A 20188-nucleotide genomic window follows, 5' to 3' on the forward strand; every position below is an offset into this window, starting at 1 on the left:
CCCTCCTGCACCCTGCTCGCTCTGATCACGTGCTGCAGATGCTGCCCACCCCGCCGGGTGCGATTGTTTCACCCCACCTGGCTTCCACTGTCCGCTCGGCACGGCTCATGGGTGTTGATGGGGAGTGCATTTGCTGAGGGCATCGCGCAGAGCAGGGCACAGGGGGTTTGCTGACAGCAGCTGCCCATCAGGGAAGACAGGGCTTTGGCTACGGGCAAAGGCGCTGCAGGGCTTCCCAGAGCTTGTGGGTCAGCACAAGAGGTACCTCTCACTCACTCTGCCTGAAGCACCACTGGCGGTCATGGGGCAAAACATCACCTGTGGAGGACTAGAGCATGTGGGAGGAAGGGATAGGCAGCTTGGCCTCTCCTACATCTCCCATGCAAGAGCAATCACCACATCCCAGTGGAATTAACCACAGCAGCTACGTGTCAGTTCCACACATGAGGAAGTTTACTTCCCTCCATCATGTCAGTTGTCTTGCAGTCCAAGACAGAAGGGCAGGAAAACACAGTGGCTGCATCCTGAGGATTTTCTTTCATCTCTCCCTCTGACATGCAGATCAGAAAGTGACTTGACTAATGACCTCAATCCAGTATCATGGGCAATAAGTCATGTAAACTCTCACGCCATGACTATGCATCTGTGACAACATTGATGAGTGCTGCAGAAAGGGGCCTGGGGGGCACCGAGATATTGTCTAGGAGCAGAGATTAATGGGTACTATTCCATATGCATTTCTCATATACCGAACACTTCCTGAAGCCAGGGAAAGCATTGCAAGGATTTGCTGCAAGGAACTAACAGGCTGGCCTTCAGGGATGTGGAGGGCATTGGATGGCTATGTCACATTTAAAGGGCAATTTCCTTCAGGTGACCATTTCAGTGGGACACCCCTCATCCCAGTCATCCAAGAAGGACACAGGCCCACCAGATCCCTTCAGCCACAAATTTACCCTGTAAAGCATCCCATTTCTCCCTGGACAGCTTGGCTGGGCATCCCAGGAGGGAAGGAACACGAGGAGACATCAAAAGCTACAATGCAGCATAAACTTTAATAAGTCTACAGAGAGAAACAAAGCAGTGCCTGGTGGAAGGGACCCGGTCCGGGCTGCTACAAGGGCAGCTGACAGTCAGGCACCCCGTCACAGCAAGGGCACACGCATCTTCCTCCCACACACATGCGGAGACGGTGAGGAGCAGGGCCCCTCTCAGCTTGCTTCAGGATGACCCCATGGCACAGGACAGCAGGAGACAACAGGGACTCGTCATGCGGAGAAGAAAGCAGGAGGAGAAGGCGACATCAGCTGGCGATGTTTCCAGGCAGCACAGGCTGGCAGTTTGCTTCCCTCCCTCCTTTGCAGGAAGGCACAAGGCTGCTCAACCCATCTGGAAACCCGGGCCAGCAGCTCCGTCCTCAGTCCGGCACCTGGCTCTGGGCTTCCTGGTCGATGCACTCACTGGACGTCCATCCCGGCTTTAGCAGGGCAGGCACCTTCTGCCACAGTAGCGGCCACCAAGGCCAGAGAGGCCATAGCCCCCGGAGGAGATGGGCACTCCCTCCTCACTCAGGATGCTGCCAACAGCAGCGGAGGTGGTGGATCCCACAGCGGTGTTCTGGGGGAAGGAGCTGAGGATGGGTCCGGGCAGGGTCACCACCACGGGAGAGGGCTGGATCACCACGCGGGAGTCCTGGCACTGCCTGACACAGGGCTCGTTGCAGCTGTTGGCCAGCGGGGTTGGGCCACAGGGACGGCACAGATCGTAGCAGGACATGGCTGTGGGATGAAGGTGCACCTGGGAGAGAGGGCAGGGAAAGCACAGGCAGCATGTGAGGCGCAGCCTGACAGACTGCTCGGCAAGAGAAAAGGCACAGGCAGGGGAGCAGGGCTAGGTTGCGTCAGGAGGAAAGAGCCTTAGGAGCTCCTGTCCCCAAGGTTCCTCTGCAAAGAAAGCCCAAGACATTCCTCCACCTCCCCCAGTGCAGAACAAGGACAACTGAGATGATGGGAGAAGCAAGGCAAAGGCTCTCAGCAAATGCCGAGAAGAAGTTTCAGTCAAGTTGCCAAGAGAAAGGGGAGAGCAAGAGAAAGAGAAGAGCGAGCTAAAAGTGGTTGCAGCTCACCGTATTCACCTAGGAGGAGAAGGCAAGAGAAGTGGATGAGGGAGCCTGGAGCTGGACTGGCTTTTATACCGGTCCCGACCGCCCCAGGCCCAGAGGCACCCTTTGCGCATGTAAATGTGTTTACCAACAAGCTCATCTTGCATGCAAAGCATCTCCATTAAAGAAATGGGGACACAGCTTACGTTCCCTGCAACGCTGCCTTTTCATTTCCCTGTTCATGATGTGCCCATTCAGCCACACAGGCTCCTTTCAAGTGACAGTATTAGAGGCCAAAACGTTTCCAGAGGAAGGGGCACGTCAGCACTGGCAGATGATGCAACCAGTGATGAGGAGTGTCCCAGCTCGCCAGGGGATGCCAGCCCCTTGCCCCCCAGGGCCTCACTTTAAAGTGTTTCCTGATGGATGGGGCAGGTCTCCTCATGACCCTGAGGCTCCAGACTGGACATCCACATGCAAGGGTCAGCACCATCAGTCGCGCGCTCTCATGCTGTGCTCACTCACTCTGTGTGAGGCATCGCCTTTCTAGTCCGGGCACCTCCACTCTTGGCCTTTAGACTCTCCCTCTGAGATTGGGCTTTGCTCTCAGCAGAAGTTTGCCTGCTTCTTTTGCCATCTTCCTTCTCTCCTGCATCCCTTCCCACCTTCAGCAGCAGACTGCCAGTGGTTAACAATGAAGGCTCTTCCCCTCCCAACACTCTTTGCTGGACACCTCTGGTAACGTTGGCGGCACCCCAGTGAACAAGGCACAGAGTGGACAATTGACACACGTCCTTCCTTCTGCCTGTGTCTTTGCCACAACTTCTGCTCTGGCCCTCCAAACCGCTGGCACACCGGGCATGACCAAACACTTGGCAGGATTTCCACACCACAAACAACCCTGCTCAGCAGCAAGCAGGGTGCACAAGTCTTTCCAAGGACACTCGGAGGAGCATGGCACAAGACATGCCTCTTACTCGACCTGAAGCATGACCAGAGCTGCAGGACCAAAGCATTACCCGATTGGAAGACAAGGGCATGAGAAGAAGGGCTGTGAAGAGACCTGGTGGGTTACCACTGCACAGCTTGGGGCCTGATTGGAGGGAGAAAATGGTCACTGCTTGGGACCTCTCCAGACACAGCCTGCACAGCAGCTGAGTGGGGGTTCTGGAGGATTTGCTGCTCATCTGCTCCAGAGTCACTTCCCTTCCCAACATAGAGAGTTTTAGGATATGACACCAATGCTGCCCACCTCTTTAAGATGAGGGAAGATGAGCCCTGTTTGTCTATCCCCCTACCCAATTTACACAAATATTCTCAACCCAACCCCATTGTGCCAAAATCAGGCAGATGATTCACACCTCATTTTACACTGTTGGCCTCACTGCCACATGTCTCTTCAACTCCTTTATGACTCCTCCCAGCTCCAGGGTTTGGAAGAACTTCCTTGAGCAAGGAAGGGAAAGAACTCATTGCGCGTGGTAACTTGGAATCAGAGCCTTGTCAGGTGGGTGTTAGCCAGCACAGAAGTCCTCCAGCATGTCAGTGGCTTGCTGCATGATTTGGAAGCCAGCATATAATCTCTCTTGTTGCTCACATGCCCCTTGGGGAGCTCCGGGACACCCTTTCCATTCTCAGACAATACCACACACCCCACCACCTCTACATGCCTCTTCCACTGACCATAGGCCTTGAGGGCACTCAGTTCCGCCAGGCACAGGGGAGGTCCAATATTGGCCCTTACCCACCCAGCCTTTTCCCCTCCAGGGCATCCCAGGTCCCCCTGGACAGCTTGGCTGGGCATCCAGGAGGGAAGAAGCACAAGGAGACATCAAAAGCTACAATGCAGCATAAACTTTAATAAGTCTACAGAGAGAAACAAAGCAGTGCCTGGTGGAAGGGACCCGGTCCAGGCTGCTACAAGGGCAGCTGGCAGTCAGGCACCCCTTCACAGCAAGGGCACACACATCTTCCTCCCACACACATGCGGAGACGGTGAGGAGCAGGGCCCCTCTCAGCTTGCTTCAGGATGAACTCATGGCACAGGACAGCAGGAGACAACAGGGACTCGTCATGCGGAGAAGAAAGCAGGAGGAAAAGACAACATCAGCTGGCGATGTTTCCAGGCAGCACAGGCTGGCAGCTTGCTTCCCTCCCTCCTTTGCAGGAAGGCACAAGGCTGCTCAACCCATCTGGAAACCTGGGCCAGTAGCTCCGTCCTCAGTCCGGCACCTGGCTCTGGGCTTCCTGGTCGATGCACTCACTGGACGTCCATCCCGGCTTTAGCAGGGCAGGCACCTTCTGCCACAGTAGCGGCCACCAAGGCCAGAGAGGCCATAGCCCCCGGAGGAGATGGGCACTCCCTCCTCACTCAGGATGCTGCCAACAGCAGCGGAGGTGGTGGATCCCACTGCAGTGTTCTGGGGGAAGGAGCTGAGGATGGGTCCGGGCAGGGTCACCACCACAGGAGAGGGCTGGATCACCACGCGGGAGTCCTGGCACTGCCTGACACAGGGCTCGTTGCAGCTGTTGGCCAGCGGGGTTGGGCCACAGGGACGGCACAGATCGTAGCAGGACATGGCTGTGGGATGAAGGTGCACCTGGGAGAGAGGGCAGGGAAAGCACAGGCAGCACGTGAGGCGCAGCCTGACAGACTGCACGGCAAGAGAAAAGGCACAGGCAGGGGAGCAGGGCTAGGTTGCGTCAGGAGGAAAGAACCTTAGGAGCCCCTGTCCCCAAGGTTCCTCTGCAAAGAAAGCCCAAGACATTCCTCCACCTCCCCCAGTGCAGAACAAGGACAACTGAGATGATGGGAGAAGCAAGGCGAAGGCTCTCAGCAAATGCCGAGAAGAAGTTTCAGTCAAGTTGCAGAGAGAAAGGGGAGAGCAAGAGAAAGAGAAGAGCGAGCTAAAAGTGGTTGCAGCTCACCTTGTTCACCAAGGAGGAGAAGGCAAGAGAAGTGGATGAGGGAGCCTGCAGTTGGACTGGCTTTTATACCGGTCCCGACCGCCCCAGGCCCAGAGGCACCCTTTGCGCATGTAAACGTGTTTACCAACAAGCTCATCTTGCATGCAAAGCATCTCCATTAAAGAAATGGGGACACAGCTTACGTTCCCTGCAACGCTGCCTTTTCATTTCCCTGTTCATGACGTGCCCGTTCAGCCACACAGGCTCCTTTCAAGTGACAGTATTAGAGGCCAAAACGTTTCCAGGGGAAATGACACAGAAGTGAAGGAAGATGAAGGCAAAGAGAAGGAGACGGCACACCTCACCAGGTGAGGCCAGCCTCTCACCCTCCCAGGGCTTGTTTTGAGGTTTCGTCCTAACTTATGGGGCCTCATTTCCTCCCAAACCTACCATTAAAGGCCAGACTTCCAACAAGGTTCCTGTGTGAGGACCAGCCACACACTCAGCTTTCCCTACCGACCAGCTCAGGCTGTCTCAGGCACCAGTTTTCCAAGCATGTCAGCTCTGCCCTTGGGCTTTAGCCCTTTTGTGATATTGAGCATTGCTCTGCTGAGAAATAAGCCTGGCTCTTTTCCCTCTCCCCTCTATCAGCAGCATCTAGAGGTCCCGAGTCACCAGCACAGGCAAGTTTCAGAAAGGAGGACATTGCCCTTCCACAACCAAGTATTTCTCCACCAATCCTGTTAAACTGGGGCGGCCCCCCACAAAACAAAGGCACATGCTGGGCACCAAAAGTATCTCTTTTCCACCTTCCCATGGTCCATGCCTCAACTTCTGCTTTGCCTCTTCATACTGACAGGATGGCACACACATTCCCAAACACTCAGCAAGACTTCCAAGAAGCGTATAACCCTCCCCAGAAGCAAGTGAGGCCTGGCAGTGCCAGCAAGGACAGCCTGGAGATTTCAGCAGGTGTCAGGATCTCCCCAGGGATGCGTTCCAAAGGAAGGATTCAATGCTCTGCGCTGCATTTGCTGGGGCAGAAGAGGAGCCGAACATCCCCAGGAGGAATGACAGCCCAGCTTGTGGCACCAGCCACACCTCTGACACACCAACCAGGTCCTCATTGCAAAGGGTGGACAAAACCACTTCCCCAGTTAGGTTGGGACTCCAGCAGAGGCAGGCAACTCTCTAATCACAGAGACCCAGGCCAAATTCCTCATTCAGGAAGGTGAAGAGAGCTTAAAAGGTGCCCTGTGTTAACTGATGATGACAGTAAAGGTCCACCCAAAGAGAAATACTATCAGGACTCAGCGAGAGCCATCTGATCCCTGCAGGATGGGAGCCAGGAGATGAGCAAGATTACAAGGCCAGGAGAGCAGCAGCCTCACTACCCATAGCCTCATTACACAGTACCTGAGCAGGGAAAATGCAGAGACACGAGCCAGGCACAGTCCAGAGTCCAGTTCAAGCAGCAAGTTGATGGCAATGAAGCAAGACTGACATCAAGCAGGGCAGTCAGCCCTCAGGTCAGGAGAAGGTCCAGTCTTGGTAGCCTGGGTCAGCAGAGCCCACTCATCACTGACCAGAGCCATAATGACCAGACAGACCCAAGGAGAGCCTGGGCATCCAGCGGGAAAGTAGGGGTCTAGATCAAGGGGCACACAGTCAGGCAGAATCAACTCTGCAAAACAACAGGAGACTGACATTGCCACCACCAAGCTGAAGAAAGGGCTAAGGCCTCAGGACAGAGCTTAAATAGGGCCCTGGGTCAAAGGGAAGGGGGAGGTGGGAGAGACCCCAGGTGAGGCTCATCGGGGCCTTTGGGCCTCTTGTTACTACACTCAGGCCACTGATGTGCAAGAAGAAGAAATCTCCTGTGCACCTGGGACACAGGACTCCAGCTCCATCTATCTCAGCAATGGGGCAAAGGACTTGTTCCTGCAAGACAGGAAGCTCACATTCACATTATAATGGCAAAAGCTATCTTTTCTTCAAAGGGTCATTTCAATCGCATCCCTACCCCAGAAAATCCACAGGTAGAGTCTCCTACCTGACCTGGATGCTCCCACAGTCTGTGCCTATGGCGAGGGTCAGCCCAAAGGCTCCAGTGCCCTCCTGCACCCTGCTCGCTCTGATCACGTGCTGCAGATGCTGCCCACCACGCCGGGTGCGATTGTTTCACCCCACCTGGCTTCCACTGTCCGCTCGGCACGGCTCATGAGTGTTGATGGGGAGTGCATTTGCTGAGGGCATCGCGCAGAGCAGGGCACAGGGGGTTTGCTGACAGCAGCTGCCCATCAGGGAAGACAAGGCTTGGGCTACGGGCAAAGGCGCTGCAGGGCTTCCCAGAGCGTATGGGTCAGCACAAGAGGTACCTCTCACTCACTCTGCCTGAAGCACCACTGGCGGTCATGGGGCAAAACATCACCTGTGGAGGACTAGAGCATGTGGGAGGAAGGGATAGGCAGCTTGGCCATCACCATCTACATCACAAATTACATGTCAACTCCATGTACAAGCAAAGTTACTTCCCTCCCTTGTGTCAGTGGTCTTGCAGTTCAGCACAGAAATGCAAGAAGACAATGGCCGCATCCTGGGGGCCTCGCTCTTTACTTGCTCTGCTGTGCAGGGGCCAAAGAAGGAATTGCTAACTGTTTTTAATTCAGTGTTCTGCTGCACAGGACATGTAAACTCCCAAGCAGTGACTGTGCAGCTCTCCCAAGACTGCTGAGTACTTCAGAAAGGGAACTGTGGGGCACAGAGAGATGGTCTTGGGGCAGAAGTGAAGGTTTCAAGTCCTTGGGCATCACACATGTCTTAGAGCAACTGAAGGCATGCAGGGGTTTTGGAGCAACTGAAGGCATGCGGGGGTTTGCTGATTCATGCAACAAGTCTTGTGTTCAGTACAAACGTATGTGGCTGGCACTGGGAAAGCTGTATCACAGGTAAATAGTGCCGTCCAAGTGACCATGTCAGTGGGACACCCACTCCCGATGCCCTCAGAATGATGCAGGTGCACAACATGGGTTCAACCACACCTTTCCCCAGTATAGCATTTCCCCCTGGACAGCTTGGCTGGACATCCCAGGAGGGAAAGAACACAAGGAGACATCAAAAGCTACAATGCAGCATAAACTTTAATAAGTCTAGAGAGAGAAACAAAGCAGTGCCTGGTGGAAGGGACCCGGTCCGGGCTGCTACAAGGGCAGCTGACAGTCAGGCATCCCGTCACAGCAAGGGCACACGCATCTTCCTCCCACACACATGCGGAGACGGTGAGGAGCAGGGCCCCCCTCAGCTTGCTTCAGGATGAACCCATGGCACAGGACAGCAGGAGACAACAGGGACTCGTCATGCGGAGAAGAAAGCAGGAGGAGAAGACGACATCAGCTGGTGATGTTTCCAGGCAGCACAGGCTGGCAGCTTGCTTCCCTCCCTCCTTTGCAGGAGGGCACAAGGCTGCTCAACCCATCTGGAAACCTGGGCCAGCAGCTCCGTCCTCAGTCCGGCACCTGGCTCTGGGCTTCCTGATCGATGCACTCACTGGACGTCCATCCCGGCTTTAGCAGGGCAGGCACCTTCTGCCACAGTAGCGGCCACCAAGGCCAGAGAGGCCAGAGAGGCCATAGCCCCCGGAGGAGATGGGCACTCCCTCCTCACTCAGGATGCTGCCAACAGCAGCGGAGGTGGTGGATCCCACAGCGGTGTTCTGGGGGAAGGAGCTGAGGATGGGTCCGGGCAGGGTCACCACCACGGGAGAGGGCTGGATCACCACGCGGGAGTCCTGGCACTGCCTGACACAGGGCTCGTTGCAGCTGTTGGCCAGCGGGGTTGGGCCACAGGGACGGCACAGATCGTAGCAGGACATGGCTGTGGGATGAAGGTGCACCTGGGAGAGAGGGCAGGGAAAGCACAGGCAGCACGTGAGGTGCAGCCTGACAGACTGCTCGGCAAGAGAAAAGGCACAGGCAGGGGAGCAGGGCTAGGTTGCGTCAGGAGGAAAGAGCCTTAGGAGCTCCTGTCCCCAAGGTTCCTCTGCAAAGAAAGCCCAAGACATTCCTCCACCTGCTCCCAGTCCAGAAAAAGTCAACAGGGATGATGGGAGCAGGAGTAAGGGGCAAGGTTCTCAGCAAATACTTCATCAAGAAAAAGACTCACTTGAGGCCAGAAGACAAAGAGGATAACAGAAGAACGAGAAGAGTGAGTGGCCCTTACTTGCTACTTACCTTGTTCACCAAGGAGGAGAAGGCAAGAGAAGTGGATGAGGGAACCTGCAGCTGGACCGGCTTTTATACTGGTCCCGACCGCCCCAGGCCCAGAGGCACCCTTTGTGCATGTAATGTGTTTACCAACAAGCTCATATTTTATGCTGTGTCCCATTTAAATAAGTGGAGTGATTGTTTATGTTCCCTGCAACGCTGCCTTTTCATTTCTCTGTTCATGACGTGCCCGTTCAGCCACACAGGCTCCTTTCAAATGACAGTATTAGAGGCCAAAACATTTCCATTGGAATTTACAACGAAAGTCAGGCAGATGTTTCAGCCAGCTGGGTTGAGTGGTGACATATTTTCAGGTGTTGCCAGCATCTTACCCTCCTGAGGCATGCTTTTAGCCTTTGTTGTAATGAATGCAGGTTTATTTAATTTTAAACCTATGATTAAAGGGCAGCCTTGCTTTATGTTGGGACTGACCAAATTCATTACTTTGCTTCCAAGGCTTTTTAACCTTTCTTAGGTATCAATTTTTCATCAGGGAGATTATGCTGTTGGGTTTTTGAACTTACTTTGTTATCTCGCATTGCCCTTAGAACAAATGAGCCTGTCTGGTTTGCCTTCTCACCTCTTTCAGCATCACCTGGACTTCCCCAATCACCAAAACAAGTAAGTTTCAGAAAGAATGACATTGCTTTCCCACAAGTAAGAATTAATTAGTCACTGCTGTTACCCTGCAGAAACCACTCCTTAACAAGAATGCCTTCTGGCTTTAAAACTCTTCCTTCTTCCATTCCCCAAGTCCATATCTCAAATTCTTCTTTGGCACTACATACTGACAGGGCAGCACACACATTTCCAAACACTCAGCAAGATTTCCACGCAACATATAACCCTCCCCAGAAGTATGTGAGGGCTGGGAGTGCCAGCAAAGGACAGCCTGGAGAGCAGCAGATGTCAGGATCTCCCCAGGGATGTGTTCCAAGGAAAGGATTCAATGCTCTATGCTGTGTTTCCTGAGGCAAGGCAGGGGCTGAATGTTCCTAAGAGGATTGACAACTTTGCAAGGGGCACCAGCTGCACTCCTCTGACACCCCAGCCAGGTCTTCATTGCAAAGGGTGGAAAAACATCTTCCTCAACTACTATGGTCCTACTATGGTTAGGACACCATCGGAGACAGGCAACTTTCTAATCACAGAGGCCCAGGCCAAATTCCTCATTCAGGAAGATGAAGAGAGCTTTTAGGTTGACAGGAGATGTGTATCTAAGCAAATATACATGCAGAAGAAATTCCCAGTGTGAATGCAACACAGCAGCCCTGCATGTAATGGAAAGATCTCCTTCAAATGTAAAAGAGTTTAGTTACTTTCAAACCATACTGCAAACCAGTTTTCCATCCATGGCACTTCCAATCAAAACCCTTCCACAGGCAAAACATTAAATGCAAAGAAGCCATTTCCTAGCATCTCACCGTTCTCCCTGACTCAGCCTCCTGAACTGAGGGTCTACATGAAGGCTCCAGCATCATGACACGCTTTACTCTCTCAGAGTATATGCTAAGAATATCACCTTCCTTCCCTTCTTCGATCCTGATATTGCTTCTGCTAATGGCTCAGCATGTCTTACAGTCATGGAAGGGAGTGCACTACAGGATTTCCCAGCAAATAAACACAAAGGGGTATTTTGAAGCGTAGCTTTCTTTCATGGAAGACAAGAAGGCAGCCATAAAAAAAAATAAGTTTAACGCCAGGATAGTACGCAAGAGCAGTCTTTGACTTTGTCAGAACAAGGACTGGAGGGCCAGGTGCAAAGCGTTCCCCATAGAGAAACAGACCACAGAGGGTAGGGAAAGAGAATAAACTTGAAAAACAGAATAGATATTTCCTTTTACACAGTTGCCCTCGCTGCCACATGTCCCTTCAACTCCTTTATGACTCCTCCCAGCTCCAGGGTTTGGAAGAAGTCCTTGGAGGAGGGAAGGGAAAGGACACATTGCGGGGGTAAACATGCAGTCAGACCCATGGGCAGGTGGATGTTAGGCTGCACAGAAATGTCTTCCAGCAGAACAGTGGCTTGCCGCGTCATTTGAAGACAGTATACAATCTATCTTGTTGCTCACATGTCCCTTGGGGAGCTCCTGGACACCCTTTCCATTCTCAGACAATACCATACACCCCACCACCGCCACATGCCTCTTCCAATGACCATAGCCCTTGAGGGCACTCAGATCTGCCAGGCACAGGGGAGGTCCAACATTGGCCCTTACCCACCCAGCCTTTTCCCCTCCAGGACATCACAATTCCCCCTGGACAGCTTGGCTGGGCATCCCAGGAGGGAAGGAACACGAGGAGACATCAAAAGCTACAATGCAGCATAAACTTTAATAAGTCTACAGAGAGAAACAAAGCAGTGCCTGGTGGAAGGGACCCGGTCCGGGCTGCTACAAGGGCAGCTGGCAGTCAGGCATCCCATCACAGCAAGGGCACACGCATCTTCCTCCCACACACATGGGGAGACGGTGAGGAGCAGGGCCCCTCTCAGCTTGCTTCAGGATGAACCCATGGCACAGGACAGCAGGAGACAACAGGGACTCGTCATGCGGAGAAGAAAGCAGGAGGAGAAGGCGACATCAGCTGGCGATGTTTCCAGGCAGCACAGGCTGGCAGCTTGCTTCCCTCCCTCCTTTGCAGGAGGGCACAAGGCTGCTCAACCCATCTGGAAACCTGGGCCAGCAGCTCCGTCCTCAGTCCGGCACCTGGCTCTGGGCTTCCTGGTCGATGCACTCACTGGACGTCCATCCCGGCTTTAGCAGGGCAGGCACCTTCTGCCACAGTAGCGGCCACCAAGGCCAGAGAGGCCAGAGAGGCCATAGCCCCCGGAGGAGATGGGCACTCCCTCAGCACTCAGGATGCTGCCGACAGCAGCGGAGGTGGTGGATCCCACAGCGGTGTTCTGGGGGAAGGAGCTGAGGATGGGTCCGGGCAGGGTCACCACCACAGGAGATGGTTCGATCACCACGCGGGAGTCCTGGCACTGCCTGACACAGGGCTCGTTGCAGCTGTTGGCCAGCGGGGTTGGGCCACAGGGACGGCACAGATCATAGCAGGACATGGCTGTGGGATGAAGGTGCACCTGGGAGAGAGAGCAGGGAAAGCACAGGCAGCACGTGAGGTGCAGCCTGACAGAGTGCTCGGCAAGAGAAACGTCATAGGCTGGGGAGAAGGGACAGGCTTCGTAAAGAAGAGAGCCTCAGGAGCTGTGGTCCCCAAGGTTTCCCTGTAAACAAAGACCAAGACCTTCTCCCACCTCCCCCCCAGTTGACACAGCAAACAGCTATGATTGGAGCAGGATCGAAGAAAAAGGCTCCCAGCAAAAGCTACACCAAGGCAAAGACTCAGTTGAGGCCATAAGACAAAGGGGAGAAGAAGACAGAGCGTGGCAAAAGCGCGTGCAGCTCACCTTGTTCACCAAGGAGGAGAAGGCAAGAGAAGTGGATGAGGGAGCCTGCAGTTGGACTGGCTTTTATACCGGTCCCGACCGCCCCAGGCCCAGAGGCACCCTTTGCGCATGTAAACGTGTTTACCAACAAGCTCATCTTGCATGCAAAGCATCTCCATTAAAGAAATGGGGACACAGCTTACGTTCCCTGCAACGCTGCCTTTTCATTTCCCTGTTCATGACGTGCCCGTTCAGCCACACAGGCTCCTTTCAAGTGACAGTATTAGAGGCCAAAACGTTTCCAGGGGAAGTGGCACGTCAGCACAGGCAGATGATGCAGCCAGTGATGAGGAGTGTCCCAGCTCGCCAGGGGATGCCAGCCCCTTGCCCCCCAGGGCCTCACTTCAGGGGTTCTCATAATGAACTGGGCATGTTTTCTTGCAACCCTAAAATGCAAGGCCAGACTTAAAAAGAACTTTCTGTCACATACGTCTCCATAGCCATTGCGCAACCTAATCCCTATCTCCATCAAAGTTAGGTATAAACTTCCTGGTCACCTTGGATACCCTGTAAGGTTTTGAGCTCAGCAATTTAACCTCAAGAGAAATCCGTATGCTCTTTGCCCTTCCTTACCTTATTGGACAGCCTCCAGCAGCCTCCAATCAGCAGGAGAGGGATGTTTGAGAAGCAGAGACACTCCGCTCCAACATATACTAAGACTACAACGCCCTGACCCCCGCCAGCACCAAAGGTCAGTGCTGGGGCTTCCAAACAGTTCTTGCTTCGTCCCCAAGGCTACCAAAGAGTTCTTCTTTGAGCCCACACGCTAACTCAATAACAGGCACTGCAAAGAGCTTGGAAAGCTTTCCATGAGACATCAAAACTCATCAAAAGTACTCATGGTCTGGGAAAGTCGTCAGGAAGATGCTGAAGCAAGTAGACATTAGGAGCTCTGTTTCCTCTTCCCAAGCATCTCAGCACACTCAGACATGCAGTTTCCCACTGGCCCGTGCTAGTCCTGCAGTCAGCACCTACAGTGAGCGTCTGCCCAAAGGCTCCAGTGCCCTCCTGCACCCTGCTCGCTCTGATCACGTGCTGCAGATGCTGCCCACCCCGCCGGGTGCGATTGTTTCACCCCACCTGGCTTCCACTGTCCGCTCGGCACGGCTCATGAGTGTTGATGGGGAGTGCATTTGCTGAGGGCATCGCGCAGAGCAGGGCACAGGGGGTTTGCTGACAGCAGCTGCCCATCAGGGAAGACAGGGCTTGGGCTACGGGCAAAGGCGCTGCAGGGCTTCCCAGAGCTTGTGGGTCAGCACAAGAGGTACCTCTCACTCACTCTGCCTGAAGCACCACTGGCGGTCATGGGGCAAAACATCACCTGTGGAGGACTAGAGCATGTGGGAGGAAGGGATAGGCAGCTCGGCCATCACCATCTCATCACCGACTACATGTCAACTCCATGCACAAGCAAGGTTAGCTCTCTCCCTTGTGTCAGTGGTCTTGCAGCTCAGCACAGAAAGGCAAGAAAACAATGGCTGCATCCTGGGGGGGTTCTTTCTTTCCTTCCTCTGGTGTGCACGGGATGGAGAAGGACTAGCTAAATGACTTCAATTCAGTGTGGTGGGCCACGACAACCCACAGTCACTCCCAAGCAGTGACTGTGCAGCTCTCCCAAGACTGCTGAGTACTTCAGAAAGGGAACTGCGGGGCACAGAGAGATGTTCTGTGGGCAGAAGTGAAGGTTTACAGATCCTTGGGCATCTGTCACACATCACACAGCTCTTGGAGCCACGGGAGGCATCGCAAGGGTTTGCTGAGAGACACAGTAAATCTGGTGTTCAGGACAAAGGGATGTGGGCAACCTTGGATGGCCTTGTCACATGTCAAGCGCAGTCCCCTCCAGGTGAGCACTGCAGTGGGACACCCACTCCCAACCCCTCCAAAAATGATGCAAGCGCACCACATCCTCTCAGCCACCCCTTTGCCCTGTGTGGGATCGCATTTGCTAATGCAGCATACTATTGTACGCTGGGCTGCTTTAGCCAAAGTATTTCCAGCAAGTTGAGGGAGTTGATCCTTGCCCTTCGCTCAGCACTCATGAGGCCACACTGGGAGCACTGTGTCCAGTTGCGGGCTCCACAGTGCAAGAAAGACATTGACACAATGGAGTGAGTCACAAGAAAGGCCACACAACTGATTAAGGGACAGGATCATCACTTGTATGAGGAGAGACTGCGAGCTGGGAAAACCAGGATCGAGGGGCGGCTCATTAATCTATTTAAATACCTGAAGGGAAGGTGCAGGGACAAAGGAGTTAGGCTCTTTTTGTGGCTGCTCATTGAAATGACCAGAGGCAACAAGCACAAGAGGAAACACAGAAAAAGCCATCTGAATGTTTAGGAAACACTTTTTCACTGTAAGGGTCACCGAGCACTGAAACACATTGCCCAGCGAGATGATGGAGTCTCCACCCTTAGAGATATCCAAAAACTATCAAGACCTAGAGCAACTGGCTCTAGGTTGACCTCCCTGAAGTGAGGCTTGGCCCAGGTGACCTCCAGAAGTCCCTTCCAAGCTCAGTCATGCTGTGATTCTGTGATTTCCCGTTGACTAGCATGGCTGGGCATCCCAGGAGAGAAGGAACACGAGGAGACATCAAAAGCTACAATGCAGCATAAACTTTAATAAGTCTAGAGAGAGAAACAAAGCAGTGCCTGGTGGAAGGGACCCGGTCCAGGCTGCTACAAGGGCAGCTGGCAGTCAAGCACCCCTTCACAGCAAGGGCACACACGTCTTCCTCCCACACACATGGGGAGACGGTGAGGAGCAGGGCCCCCCTCAGCTTGCTTCAGGATGAACCCATGGCACAGGACAGCAGGAGACAACAGGGACTCGTCATGCGGAGAAGAAAGCAGGAGGAGAAGACAACATCAGCTGGCGATGTTTCCAGGCAGCACAGGCTGGCAGCTTGCTTCCCTCCCTCCTTTGCAGGAGGGCACAAGGCTGCTCAACCCATCTGGAAACCTGGGCCAGCAGCTCCGTCCTCAGTCCGGCACCTGGCTCTGGGCTTCCTGATCGTTGCACTCACTGGACGTCCATCCCGGCTTTAGCAGGGCAGGCACCTTCTGCCACAGTAGCGGCCACCAAGGCCAGAGAGGCCAGAGAGGCCATAGCCCCCGGAGGAGATGGGCACTCCCTCAGCACTCAGGATGCTGCCGACAGCAGCGGAGGTGGTGGATCCCACAGCGGTGTTCTGGGGGAAGGAGCTGAGGATGGGTCCGGGCAGGGTCACCACCACAGGAGATGGTTCGATCACCACGCGGGAGTCCTGGCACTGCCTGACACAGGGCTCGTTGCAGCTGTTGGCCAACGGGGTTGGGCCACAGGGACGGCACAGATCGTAGCAGGACATGGCTGTGGGATGAAGGTGCACCTGGGAGAGAGAGCAGGGAAAGCACAGGCAGCACGTGAGGTGCAGCCTGACAGAGTGCTCGGCAAGAGAAACGTCATAGGCTGGGGAGAAGGGACAGGCTTCGTAAAGAAGAGAGCCTCAGGAGCTGTGGTCCCCAAGGTTTCCCTGTAAACAAAGACCAAGACCTTCTCCCACCTCCCCCCCAGTTGACACAGCAAACAGCTATGATTGGAGCAGGATCGAAGAAAAAGGCTCCCAGCAAAAGCTACACCAAGGCAAAGACTCAGTTGAGGCCATAAGACAAAGGGGAGAAGAAGACAGAGCGTGGCAAAAGCGCGTGCAGCTCACCTTGTTCACCAAGGAGGAGAAGGCAAGAGAAGTGGATGAGGGAGCCTGCAGTTGGACTGGCTTTTATACCGGTCCCGACCGCCCCAGGCCCAGAGGCACCCTTTGCGCATGTAAACGTGTTTACCAACAAGCTCATCTTGCATGCAAAGCATCTCCATTAAAGAAATGGGGACACAGCTTACGTTCCCTGCAACGCTGCCTTTTCATTTCCCTGTTCATGACGTGCCCGTTCAGCCACACAGGCTCCTTTCAAGTGACAGTATTAGAGGCCAAAACGTTTCCAGGGGAAGTGGCACGTCAGCACAGGCAGATGATGCAGCCAGTGATGAGGAGTGTCCCAGCTCGCCAGGGGATGCCAGCCCCTTGCCCCCCAGGGCCTCACTTCAGGGGTTCTCATAATGAACTGGGCATGTTTTCTTGCAACCCTAAAATGCAAGGCCAGACTTAAAAAGAACTTTCTGTCACATACGTCTCCATAGCCATTGCGCAACCTAATCCCTATCTCCATCAAAGTTAGGTATAAACTTCCTGGTCACCTTGGATACCCTGTAAGGTTTTGAGCTCAGCAATTTAACCTCAAGAGAAATCCGTATGCTCTTTGCCCTTCCTTACCTTATTGGACAGCCTCCAGCAGCCTCCAATCAGCAGGAGAGGGATGTTTGAGAAGCAGAGACACTCCGCTCCAACATATACTAAGACTACAACGCCCTGACCCCCGCCAGCACCAAAGGTCAGTGCTGGGGCTTCCAAACAGTTCTTGCTTCGTCCCCAAGGCTACCAAAGAGTTCTTCTTTGAGCCCACACGCTAACTCAATAACAGGCACTGCAAAGAGCTTGGAAAGCTTTCCATGAGACATCAAAACTCATCAAAAGTACTCATGGTCTGGGAAAGTCGTCAGGAAGATGCTGAAGCAAGTAGACATTAGGAGCTCTGTTTCCTCTTCCCAAGCATCTCAGCACACTCAGACATGCAGTTTCCCACTGGCCCGTGCTAGTCCTGCAGTCAGCACCTACAGTGAGCGTCTGCCCAAAGGCTCCAGTGCCCTCCTGCACCCTGCTCGCTCTGATCACGTGCTGCAGATGCTGCCCACCCCGCCGGGTGCGATTGTTTCACCCCACCTGGCTTCCACTGTCCGCTCGGCACGGCTCATGAGTGTTGATGGGGAGTGCATTTGCTGAGGGCATCGCGCAGAGCAGGGCACAGGGGGTTTGCTGACAGCAGCTGCCCATCAGGGAAGACAGGGCTTGGGCTACGGGCAAAGGCGCTGCAGGGCTTCCCAGAGCTTGTGGGTCAGCACAAGAGGTACCTCTCACTCACTCTGCCTGAAGCACCACTGGCGGTCATGGGGCAAAACATCACCTGTGGAGGACTAGAGCATGTGGGAGGAAGGGATAGGCAGCTCGGCCATCACCATCTCATCACCGACTACATGTCAACTCCATGCACAAGCAAGGTTAGCTCTCTCCCTTGTGTCAGTGGTCTTGCAGCTCAGCACAGAAAGGCAAGAAAACAATGGCTGCATCCTGGGGGGTTCTTTCTTTCCTTCCTCTGGTGTGCACGGGATGGAGAAGGACTAGCTAAATGACTTCAATTCAGTGTGGTGGGCCACGACAACCCACAGTCACTCCCAAGCAGTGACTGTGCAGCTCTCCCAAGACTGCTGAGTACTTCAGAAAGGGAACTGCGGGGCACAGAGAGATGTTCTGTGGGCAGAAGTGAAGGTTTACAGATCCTTGGGCATCTGTCACACATCACACAGCTCTTGGAGCCACGGGAGGCATCGCAAGGGTTTGCTGAGAGACACAGTAAATCTGGTGTTCAGGACAAAGGGATGTGGGCAACCTTGGATGGCCTTGTCACATGTCAAGCGCAGTCCCCTCCAGGTGAGCACTGCAGTGGGACACCCACTCCCAACCCCTCCAAAAATGATGCAAGCGCACCACATCCTCTCAGCCACCCCTTTGCCCTGTGTGGGATCGCATTTGCTAATGCAGCATACTATTGTACGCTGGGCTGCTTTAGCCAAAGTATTTCCAGCAAGTTGAGGGAGTTGATCCTTGCCCTTCGCTCAGCACTCATGAGGCCACACTGGGAGCACTGTGTCCAGTTGCGGGCTCCACAGTGCAAGAAAGACATTGACACAATGGAGTGAGTCACAAGAAAGGCCACACAACTGATTAAGGGACAGGATCATCACTTGTATGAGGAGAGACTGCGAGCTGGGAAAACCAGGATCGAGGGGCGGCTCATTAATCTATTTAAATACCTGAAGGGAAGGTGCAGGGACAAAGGAGTTAGGCTCTTTTTGTGGCTGCTCATTGAAATGACCAGAGGCAACAAGCACAAGAGGAAACACAGAAAAAGCCATCTGAATGTTTAGGAAACACTTTTTCACTGTAAGGGTCACCGAGCACTGAAACACATTGCCCAGCGAGATGATGGAGTCTCCACCCTTAGAGATATCCAAAAACTATCAAGACCTAGAGCAACTGGCTCTAGGTTGACCTCCCTGAAGTGAGGCTTGGCCCAGGTGACCTCCAGAAGTCCCTTCCAAGCTCAGTCATGCTGTGATTCTGTGATTTCCCGTTGACTAGCATGGCTGGGCATCCCAGGAGAGAAGGAACACGAGGAGACATCAAAAGCTACAATGCAGCATAAACTTTAATAAGTCTAGAGAGAGAAACAAAGCAGTGCCTGGTGGAAGGGACCCGGTCCAGGCTGCTACAAGGGCAGCTGGCAGTCAAGCACCCCTTCACAGCAAGGGCACACACGTCTTCCTCCCACACACATGGGGAGACGGTGAGGAGCAGGGCCCCCCTCAGCTTGCTTCAGGATGAACCCATGGCACAGGACAGCAGGAGACAACAGGGACTCGTCATGCGGAGAAGAAAGCAGGAGGAGAAGACAACATCAGCTGGCGATGTTTCCAGGCAGCACAGGCTGGCAGCTTGCTTCCCTCCCTCCTTTGCAGGAGGGCACAAGGCTGCTCAACCCATCTGGAAACCTGGGCCAGCAGCTCCGTCCTCAGTCCGGCACCTGGCTCTGGGCTTCCTGATCGATGCACTCACTGGACGTCCATCCCGGCTTTAGCAGGGCAGGCACCTTCTGCCACAGTAGCGGCCACCAAGGCCAGAGAGGCCAGAGAGGCCATAGCCCCCGGAGGAGATGGGCACTCCCTCAGCACTCAGGATGCTGCCGACAGCAGCGGAGGTGGTGGATCCCACAGCGGTGTTCTGGGGGAAGGAGCTGAGGATGGGTCCAGGCAGGGTCACCACCACGGGAGATGGTTCGATCACCACGCGGGAGTCCTGGCACTGCCTGACACAGGGCTCGTTGCAGCTGTTGGCCAACGGGGTTGGGCCACAGGGACGGCACAGATCGTAGCAGGACATGGCTGTGGGATGAAGGTGCACCTGGGAGAGAGAGCAGGGAAAGCACAGGCAGCACGTGAGGTGCAGCCTGACAGAGTGCTCGGCAAGAGAAACGTCATAGGCTGGGGAGAAGGGACAGGCTTCGTAAAGAAGAGAGCCTCAGGAGCTGTGGTCCCCAAGGTTTCCCTGTAAACAAAGACCAAGACCTTCTCCCACCTCCCCCCCAGTTGACACAGCAAACAGCTATGATTGGAGCAGGATCGAAGAAAAAGGCTCCCAGCAAAAGCTACACCAAGGCAAAGACTCAGTTGAGGCCATAAGACAAAGGGGAGAAGAAGACAGAGCGTGGCAAAAGCGCGTGCAGCTCACCTTGTTCACCAAGGAGGAGAAGG

The 20188-nt window shown here is 54.2% G+C and overlaps 6 protein-coding genes across 6 annotated transcripts; all 6 read right to left on the reverse strand.

Annotated features, from left to right (window-relative positions):
• Positions 1 to 1479: 1479 nt before the first annotated feature.
• Positions 1480 to 1776, reverse strand: LOC309414366 (feather beta keratin; the record flags this gene model as incomplete). The annotated part of the gene is made up of 1 exon (XM_082011676.1): positions 1480 to 1776. The coding sequence occupies one exon, from the start codon at positions 1774 to 1776 to the stop codon at positions 1480 to 1482; it is 297 nt and encodes a 98-aa protein (XP_081867802.1).
• A 2607-nt stretch (positions 1777 to 4383) lies between these two features.
• Positions 4384 to 4680, reverse strand: LOC309414367 (feather beta keratin; the record flags this gene model as incomplete). Its single annotated transcript, XM_082011677.1, has 1 exon — positions 4384 to 4680. The coding sequence occupies one exon, from the start codon at positions 4678 to 4680 to the stop codon at positions 4384 to 4386; it is 297 nt and encodes a 98-aa protein (XP_081867803.1).
• Positions 4681 to 8573: 3893 nt separating this feature from the next.
• Positions 8574 to 8879, reverse strand: LOC309414360 (feather beta keratin-like; the record flags this gene model as incomplete). The annotated part of the gene is made up of 1 exon (XM_082011670.1): positions 8574 to 8879. The coding sequence occupies one exon, from the start codon at positions 8877 to 8879 to the stop codon at positions 8574 to 8576; it is 306 nt and encodes a 101-aa protein (XP_081867796.1).
• Positions 8880 to 12028: 3149 nt separating this feature from the next.
• On the reverse strand, positions 12029 to 12334 carry LOC309414362 (feather beta keratin-like; the record flags this gene model as incomplete). Its single annotated transcript, XM_082011672.1, has 1 exon — positions 12029 to 12334. One exon carries the CDS (start codon positions 12332 to 12334, stop codon positions 12029 to 12031), a length of 306 nt encoding a protein of 101 aa, XP_081867798.1.
• A 3436-nt stretch (positions 12335 to 15770) lies between these two features.
• Positions 15771 to 16199, reverse strand: LOC309414359 (feather beta keratin-like; the record flags this gene model as incomplete). Its single annotated transcript, XM_082011669.1, has 1 exon — positions 15771 to 16199. The coding sequence occupies exon 1, from the start codon at positions 16074 to 16076 to the stop codon at positions 15771 to 15773; it is 306 nt and encodes a 101-aa protein (XP_081867795.1). The 5' UTR covers positions 16077 to 16199.
• A 3268-nt stretch (positions 16200 to 19467) lies between these two features.
• Positions 19468 to 19940, reverse strand: LOC309414358 (feather beta keratin-like). Its single transcript, XM_082011668.1, has one exon. It carries the CDS (start codon positions 19815 to 19817, stop codon positions 19512 to 19514), a length of 306 nt encoding a protein of 101 aa, XP_081867794.1. The 5' UTR covers positions 19818 to 19940; the 3' UTR covers positions 19468 to 19511.
• Positions 19941 to 20188: the final 248 nt, after the last annotated feature.

This window comes from Phaethon aethereus, assembly GCF_964289735.1.
Source record: "Phaethon aethereus genome assembly, chromosome: 28".
In the NCBI taxonomy this organism is placed as follows: domain Eukaryota; kingdom Metazoa; phylum Chordata; class Aves; order Phaethontiformes; family Phaethontidae; genus Phaethon; species Phaethon aethereus.